Source organism: Nannospalax galili, unplaced genomic scaffold (genome assembly GCF_000622305.1).
Source record: "Nannospalax galili isolate Female #2095 unplaced genomic scaffold, S.galili_v1.0 scaffold936, whole genome shotgun sequence".
NCBI lineage: Eukaryota > Metazoa > Chordata > Mammalia > Rodentia > Spalacidae > Nannospalax > Nannospalax galili.
The window spans coordinates 350,489-359,965 of record NW_008337142.1 but is presented as its reverse complement, the minus strand read 5'-3'; the positions used below and the strand labels follow the sequence as shown (position 1 = coordinate 359,965).

At 35.7% G+C, this 9,477-nt stretch overlaps 1 protein-coding gene across 1 annotated transcript; it reads left to right on the top strand.

Annotated features, from left to right (window-relative positions):
- The first annotated feature begins 8,538 nt into the window (after nt 1-8,538).
- On the top strand, nt 8,539-9,477 carry LOC103733384 (olfactory receptor 5AN1-like). The gene has a single exon (XM_008832198.1). The coding sequence runs from the start codon at nt 8,539-8,541 to the stop codon at nt 9,475-9,477; it is 939 nt and encodes a 312-aa protein (XP_008830420.1).

The window sequence follows — 9,477 nt, the reverse complement described above, 5'->3', positions numbered from 1 at the left end:
AAGGAAGGGTATCAGCAAGAGGAAGGTATGAGCACCAGGGAGGATAATGTTCAGGATGTGAACAGTAGCAAAGTACAATAGTCAGCATGTATGAATAGATCATAATGAAGCCAATAATTTTGTTTGCTAAAGAAGGGTTGATTTTCATAATTTTATGTTTATTATTTCTATTTCTTATTTGTCTGCATATATTTCCTGCATGTATATAAGTGTACCTGTTTCATGTAATGCCTGTGGATGTCAGAAGAGGGTTTTGGATCTCCTGAGACTGGAGTAATAGACAGATGTTAGTCACCATATGGGTGCTGGGATTCAAACCAGGTATTCTATAAGAACAGCCAGTGCTGTTAACCACTGAGCCATCTCTCCATCCCCACAAAGAGTTGGTTTAAATGCCTTTACTTATAATTTTTAAATACACAATACACTATACATTATTAACTACAATCAGTCTAATTTCATGATATTAATTCTAACTGGAGTGAGTTGATATGTGTAATTTCACTTTTGATTTGTATACTCTGATGTCAAGTTTTTTTCTTGTTTTTAAAACTGTTTTAAAAAAAGGGGTTTTTCTTTCCCATATTTAAAACTAGTTATTGAGGACAGAAGAGATGGGTCCCCTGTTAGGTACACTGCCTGCTCTTGCAGAGGACCTAGGTTCAATTCCCAGCACCTACATGGTGGCTAACAACCATCCATAACTCCAGTTCTGTGGACATCACATGACACAAGTGCACTTACACACACGCAGGCAATGCACACACACACACACACACACACACACACACACACCTAAAATAAAAATAATGAAATATATTTTTTAATTGGTTATTGGAAGATTGTTGCTTGAGTTACTTATAAACTAACATGACCCACTTGTCAGATGTTTAATGTGTCAATGTATGCTCCCATTTCATAGGCTGCCTCTTTTTTGACTCTCCTTTTATTTCTATGCAACACCATTTTAGTTTGCTCTAATACAACTTTTCTGATTTGGATAGTTTTGCCCATGATTCTGAGGAGTTATCTATAATGTCCTCCAAGACAAATGTCCTGAAGTATTTCTTTTATGTCTTCTAATGATGTCATAGTTTAGAAATATACATTGGAATATTTAAAGGATTTAGAGCTCATTTTGCACACACTGTGCATATAATTTCATTCTTCAGTCTATGGAATTCGGGATAGATGAGAAGTGCTTTTATAAGATATCCACTGAATGTTATTGGAAACTGTCAGAAAGAAGGTGACTGTAGAACTGGACATGTAGCTACAGGATAGAAGGTTTACTTAGCATGTATGAGGCCCTGGGTTCAATCTCCAGCACTGAAAAAGAATAATCTGTATGTAAATGTATGAATTTAATCCAGGGCTCTCTATCCTGCTCAATTGTTCTATGTGTTGGTTTTTATTTCAGTTGCTTTGGTTACTATAGCTTTGTAGCATGTTTGAAGTCAAGTATTGTAATATCTGTAGCCTTCTTCCTCTTATTATTTATGCTGTTTAATATTTATTTAGATTTTGTGATTTTTATATGAATTTTAAAAGGCTTTCCTATTTTGTGAAAAATGTCATTGGTATTAGGATAGCAGTGCTGTTGAATATTTGAGTTGCTTGGATTATATTAACATTTTAGGAAAATCTTCCCAATATCCATGAACACAAGGTTATCTTTTTATCTGTGCTGTTTTTAGTTTCTTAACCAGTGTTTCGGAGCTTTCAGAAAGAAACCTGAAATTTCAATGGTTAATTTTTCCTAGGATTTTTATTTTGTTTTTGAGTCAGAATGTCAGTATATACCCAGTGCTGGCCTTGAACTCAGGATCCTCCTATCTCAACAAGCCCAGAGACTGCAAGCATGTACTACCATGCCTGGTGCTTCATGGGTATTTAACTTTGGGTGAGATGGTTGTTGTTAGGAGATTTTTCTCTTGACTTTTTCATAGACCTACTATTACTTCATGGAGCACTATTGGTTTTTATATTAATTTTTTAGTCTGTTACAATAATGAATTCATTTTTTTTTAATCTGGAGGTTTCTGTGGCATTTTTAAAATTTTCTACATGTAAAGCCAATTGCTCCAGAATTTCCAATACTATGTTTAGTAGAATCAGTGACTGTGGGCCGTTTTGCTTCATTTGTAGTCATTGTGATAACAGGCATGATTGTGTCATAAAAGGACTCTATTGTATTGAGGTAACTTCTGTACACAATATTTTAAAAATATCCTTAAATCATACTAAATTTTATTAAATATTCTTTCTGAAAATACTCAAGTATTCATATACTTCTATCATTCTTCAAATGCTGTGTATAGTTGTGCATGTATTCGACTATTCTCGCATCAGCAGGATGAATCCTATTTCATTATGGTGGATTATATTTTAATGTGCTATTACAGTTGTTTAATTTTGATTGCTAGCATATTTCCATCTATGTCATTTATGGATATTAGTCTAAACTCTTCTTGTTTGTCATGTGTTTGATGGTGTTAGAGTAATACTGATTTCTTAGAATAGGGTTTAAATGATACTTTCTTCCGATTTCTTTTTTAAAAATATTTATTGAATTTTTATGCATTTCATAGCTCTTAATCAAATTTAGACCTCCTCCCTCACCTCTCCCCTCCCCAGTCCTCCAACCAGACTTCATGCATTCTATGATATATGTTAAGTCCTATCTAGTCAAGACAGGACATACTTTGGACATCAGACTTAGAGCAATGGAGCTGGAACTGACCAGACAGCCTTCTCCTTTAAAAGTAGCTCTCATAGTTCTAGAGGATACTATGCAGGTTGCTAAGGGAGAAAGTCAACCAATGGTCCAACCCACTTCTAAAGGCTAATAATACACAACTTCTGGCACAGCAAACTACCTCTATTGCTGCAGTAGTGGCAACGTTATCTGGGGCATAATCAGCAGCTTTATAATTGGACTTAAAGTCCTCTGAATGGGAGTGAACTCATGGGTATTACTGTAATTATCGCCAAATATACATGGTTGAAAAGGTCATAGACCCTAGATAAAACTCTATCTCTGGCATGCCTCTAGACAAATGAAATTTCTTACTATATGCTAAATATGGATCCTTATATCTAGAGACAAGTGTACTGTATACTACTCATCAAGGAAACCTCTTTTTTCAAAAGATGGTGGCTATTACACATTTCCACCACTGGTCATACACAGAAAAATATATATATGAGAAATACCCAGCCCTAGGCAACATATCTACAGTGGAACCTCTTTGATTATTTTAATATTTAAAGAATGTTGGCATTGGTTTTTTAAAATAATTTGGAGAATTCATAAGTGACACAATCAGGCTTTGGGCATTACTTTCACACAATACATAACAGAGACAGAATTCAACCCAATTTTCATGATACCACAACCCAAGGATATGATCAGGGTAGGCCACAACATTTATGAACTTGTAATTTCCGTTCTTCCTGTCTTAAATTGGTGAATAACTAGGTGTCTTGATTTTCCCCCTTATGCAGAAGAAGTATGTCCATGTCTGTTAGAGTACCTGTGGTGCTCTTAGTGAAGATGCATGTGCATCTTTCTGTAAAATAAAATGCTTTCTATATTGTGTGCACATGTAATATATTGTTACTGAGTTATACTACTAGATAGCTGTGCCATCTTGAACACATCCATCAACATATCCAGCTCAAGGCTGTCATCTACAAACTGAGAGTTGGGAACTAAGAAGATGCCTAAGTGCTTTTCTGTTCACATAGTTCCAGTGTCAATAAAGTTAGATCCCTGATCTGTAACATGACCTCAGGGAAGCAGGGAATTACTTCATATGACAAAGGAGGCCTGGAATCAGCAGGGATGATCTCCATGACAACCATGACACCACAGAGCTAGTGTCTGAACAGTGTTCATGCTAATTGGCTTTTCTTCTTTCACCTCTGATCTCACTGGCACATTTAAGGTGATGTCCTATGTCCTTATCTTACATGCTGCTAATGGACAGCCAGATGCAGGGCCAAAAGCACCCAGTTAGAAGCACAGCAAGGCTGTCTTGAAAGATCCTTTGGAAAATATAGGCAATTTCTAACTTTGATAGTAGCTATATTTTTGTAAGATATGGTGAAGACAAGAGGTCTAGATATGGAAGAAGAAATCTGCTATCCCAATATCCTGTCAGTATCACAGAAAGACCTAGAATTTAACAAGGTTTGTGTAAATTAGTCTCTCTATTCTTCTCCTGTCACCTCTCTTCACTTCCACACCCTGAAGGTATGATTGCTTCTCTCAATTTCTTTCTGCTTACCCAAATGTCTGCCCTTCGAGAAAGCAATATTTCCATACTTTAAATTTCAAGAATTACACCGAATTGAAGGGTGGTTATTGACTTCATAAGTACATACATTGAAACCTGTAACTTTCTGTGTTTTTACTTTTAACAATGATTAGAACCAAATGAGGTTCTCTATAAAGCCTAAAAGATTTTAAAAATCAGAAATTGAGATTTGGATGAGGATAATTATTTACTGAGATTTGGATTTCCTAATGTCAAAACATTTTTAACTATGTTTCCAAATTCCTCATTTCTTTTGTGCCCACCAGGATTCTATCTTTGAAGCAATAATAACTTCATTTATATCTGAAGTTCTCATTCAGGACTTTTAGTTATAAGAGAATTACTGACCCAATGATAATAGAGTACTCATGAACAATTCTTTTGGATCTTTTGCAATCATCAAATAAGTTTCCAGCATCAACTTTGGTGGCCAGGAGTCATGGAGACACTAGCTTTGGCAGTATAAATATCAGAGATGCTCAGTCTAAGCACACATAATGTTGATCTGTCTGTTTAAATTTCTGTTCCTCATATTTTTTACTCATTCATCATTATTTTTGCCTGTAACTTATACAAAGCACATCTCATTAAACTGACCCTGTTCTTCTTATATCAGATTTGATGATCTATACCTACCTGGTGAATTCTTCAACCAATATTTATATTTATATCAAATATCTTTTATTCTACAAATTGCCTTGGGAGATTGTGGACACATCAAAATATTAAAGACAGTGAGTATGTTTAATTTTTTTCTTTTTGTATAACTTAAAATGTTTTAAAAATTTGTCTAGAAAAGAAATGAAACAGAAAATAGTCCCCATTCTTCAGTTTCTTTTAGAAATGGTGGGTTATATATCTAATCATGGTTGCCTATATCAAAAGAATGAAATCAAATTAAATTTAGAGCAACTATGGAAGTTTTCATTGAGTCAACCAATTATAATTGAGTATATATGAATTTATATTTTCAAAGTGTTTCATTAACCTTAATGCAGCATAGGAAATCTGAGAAATAACATTGGTATTGTCTCTTCTAAGAATAAACAAAAAACACCCCAAGTTCATAAAACTAGAATGGAATTGAGCAAAAGTAATTGCCTTCATGTCACATCCAAAGCTGAGTGGAAGGATCATCTATTGCTATATTCAACATATACTTACAGAGGGATGCAAATGCTAGTAACATGATGTTTGGCAGTGTGTGATAAAGTATCTCCTGGAGTCCATCACTGTCAGTACTGACTGCAAGAAGATACTTGGTGGTGGTAAATAAAAGCAGCAGCAGAAATTGGTGATCCATATGGAAAGGCGTTTGCATAGACATGACTAGACATAATTATTTATTAGTGATAATATTGAAACTAGACTCAGTTCTTTTTTAATTTAATATTTTTATTCTTATTTTATGTGTATGAGTGTATTGCCTACATGTATGTGAGTGTACCCATGTCGTGCAATGCCACGGAGGTCAGAAGAGGGCTTCAGATTCCCCTGGAACCAGAGTTAAGGACAGTTCATAGCCGCCATGTGACTGCTGGAATCAAAATCAAACACAGGTCCTCTGCAAGAGCAGTCAGTGCTCTTAACTGCTGAGCCATATCTCCAGCCCCTAGGCTCAGAAGTTCTTTAAGCAGAAACTTTATCAAGAGCTCTTCAGTCTCTCATTGTTAATTCTGCTAATATAGCCTTTACAGAGAGAAGCAGAGATAGGAACAAAGATTGCTAGCATTTCCGCTGCTGTGGTAAATGCTTTATGCCATCAATCTCTTTAACAATGCTCTAGGATGGTAAATTTCATTATCTCCTACTTATACACGAGGTAAATGAGACAAAGATGTGATAATAATATAAAGATCATACAACCAGTAAGTGAATGTCAGAAGTAGTGAATATCAGATAAGTTCCCCTTTCTCTGTATGTGTCCATGTGTTCATCCACTGGACTCTTTCAGTCTATCTAGCATCACTCTCCTAAAGATCGACTCTCTCTCACCCAGCAGTGATCAGATGTCAATAGTTTCTAAGCTAAGGTTGAAGCCTCCTGTCCATTTCCCCAGTTCTATGCTAATTGAGTTTGCATGCATCTTTTGCCTGCTGTTACTATTGCTGTAAGTTCATATGTGCAATTTTCCAGGAGCCTGTAAGACTGTTTCCTTATGGTCATGTACTACCCATGGCTCTTACAATTTTTCTCCCCCTCTTCTGCAATGACCCCTGAACCCTGAATATGTGAGGTTTAAAACAGGAGTCTTATCCGGGGACACACACTCTGCAGTGTCTTATTCTCTACACTTTGACCAGTTATACTTTTGTTTGGGTTCTATGTTCCATCCCAAGATTATATCAATGGATAACTATTTATTCCTCTAATATTTTTCCTATAGTGAGAGCATTGATAAAAGTTTGTTCTTTCTCTAATAGTATAAAATTCTAACCTTGTCTTTTTAATTATCTTGCCAGTGCTTATACCTATTTATGAAATATCTATTTGTCTATGTTGTCTGCCTTCATAAGAATAATGAATTATCAGTGTTGGTAATATTCTTCCATTAATTATTAATATTTTTATAAATGTTCTTAGATATTATCCCTGGCTGATTCTTTCACCTCAAGGAAGGACAGTTTATGCTTGGGATACAAACACACACACACGCGCATGTATATATATACATATATATAGGGGGTATTAATTTATGAAATTGCTAGAGACCTCTATTTCATTATTACTAAAAAACGTGATTTAAGAATATTTCGGAAACAGCATATTTGTATTTACTACATCAAAGTCCATCAGTTAATGTTGTATCTTTCTAGACACTGTGAACTCAAAGTCAAGAAAAGTTCAAAAGATATTTTTTTTTCAGGTGATTTCAGTGTTCCTGGGTGCTTTGGTATCTCACTATCTACAGGAATTATGATGTCTAAAGTTTATGGAATACAGGCATTATTCTCCAGAGGGACAACTGTCATTTTTGGTTGTCAGCTGTTAGTAATTATAACAATATAAATCTAATGGACAATCACCTGAGTGCTGACTGAGCTTGTGCTTGAGTTGTTGGTTTTAAGAACTTAGCAACTTTCAATTCAAGGACTTCTGCTGTCTTCACTTTATAGTAATTGATCAAGCTTACAGTGTTGAAATCACTGGGGTAATTTAATATGGAATAAGGATGAGCAGAACTAAAATGCTAAAATACTGAAATTCTTAGGACTATCCTATTGGCTAAGAAGAAAACGCCCCCAAATTAAGACAATTTGGGGGTTCCACAGTTGACTGTACTTGCCTTCTTTAAGGGTCCTCATATGAAGCTTCCATAGCAATATTTATTTCATAATTTTACCAGGGAATATATGCTTGTGCTCCATCAAATACGTTAGAATTATAAATTATGATATGATGCTCTAGATCAATTTGGAGATGTGTTAAACTTAAAATGATTTATGGAAACTATTATAAATAGCACAAATCATTTTTTTCTCAAGGTTCAAAGAACAATTTTTATTTTTTGTCTTATGTATATGTGTGTATTACAGACATGTATGTAAGTGCACCCGTGTCATGCAATGCCCATGGAGGACAGAAGAAGGAGTTGGATCCCCTGGAACTGCAGTTAAGGACAGCTGTTAGTTGCCATGTGGGTGCTGGGGTTTAAACCCAGGTCTTCTACAAGAACAGACAATGTTCTTAACTGCTGAGCCAACTCTCCAACCCATCAAAGAAAGTTTTAAAATGAAGTTCAGTAGCAATCCAAGTAGTATATAAAGGTAGTAAATTATAAAGGTAGTAAAATTTATTTTGGAAAATGAGACATCTAATTTTGTTATTATAAATCAACTTTGTTATTATAATACAATGAATTAGCAGAAGCCTATTGAAGGAAATTTTGTATTTTCCACATGTTCCAGCTATACCCTACGCACAGCTTTGCTTTGTATGTATGTGTGTGCACATTCTAATGAGTGTATGTATGGATCTGTTTATGTATACTTATTTCTTTCTTCAGATGTGTGTTCAAGAATCACAACATTTCCATTGCAGTGCCTTTAAAAGCTACCATTTCAAATTTTGTATCTCTTGTTATGATGTGGATTTTATATCCTCACCAAGGTCCAGGGAAGGAAAAGAGGAATAAGATGAAAATAATGGTGCTGTAGTTTCATCTGGTCAGCAATGCATTCTTTTCTCTACTTTTTGATATAGGAACACTGAGGCAATGGTTGGAGGAGGAAATATTACCAAAATCACAGAATTCATCCTTCTGGGATTCTCAGATTTCCCCAGAATCAAAGCACTGCTCTTCATCATATTCCTGCTCATCTACATCACAGCTCTGACCTGGAATCTGTGCCTCATTCTTTTAATAAGGATGGATTCCCACCTCCACATCCCCATGTACTTCTTCCTCAGTAATCTGTCCTTTATAGATCTCTGCTTTATCTCCTCAACAGTCCCAAATGTACTTTTCCACTTATTCAAGGGAAAGAAAACTATCAGCTTTGTGGGCTGCTTAGCTCAGTACTTCTTTTGCTCTGCTCTGGGGCTGAGTGAATCATATCTCATGACCGTCATGGCCTACGACAGGTATGCTGCCATTTGTAAGCCACTGCTCTATTCATCCATCATGTCACCCACCCTCTGTGTTCAGATGGTGATGGGATCATATGTGGCAGGACTCACAGGTTCTTTATCTCAGTTGTGTGCCTTGCTGCAGCTCCACTTTTGTGGACCTAATATCATCAGGCACTTCTTCTGTGACATACCCCAGCTTCTACTTCTATCCTGCACTGACACTTTCTTTGTCCAAATCTTGATAATTATATTAGCAATGCTGTGTGGGCTAATGAATGCATTAGTTGTCATGATATCCTATGTTTATGTGGCCATGTCCATCATGAGGATAACATCCACTAAAGGCAGGTTCAAGGCATTCAACACCTGTGCTTCTCATCTGACAGCTGTTTCCCTCTTCTATACCTCTTGTTTGTTTGTTTATTTTAGTTCAAGTTCTGGTGATTCCTCCAGCTTTGATAGGTTTGCTTCCTTGTTTTACCTTGTGATAATTCCCATGTTGAACCCCTTGATTTATAGCCTGAGAAACAAGGAAATCAAAGATGCCATTAAGAGACTGCAGAAGAAGACATACCACTGTTAA

What these genes read in the sequence shown, in the direction of transcription:
- LOC103733384 (XM_008832198.1), top strand. Translation starts at nt 8,539, where the DNA reads ATGGTTGGAGGAGGAAATATTACCAAAATCACAGAATTCATCCTTCTG.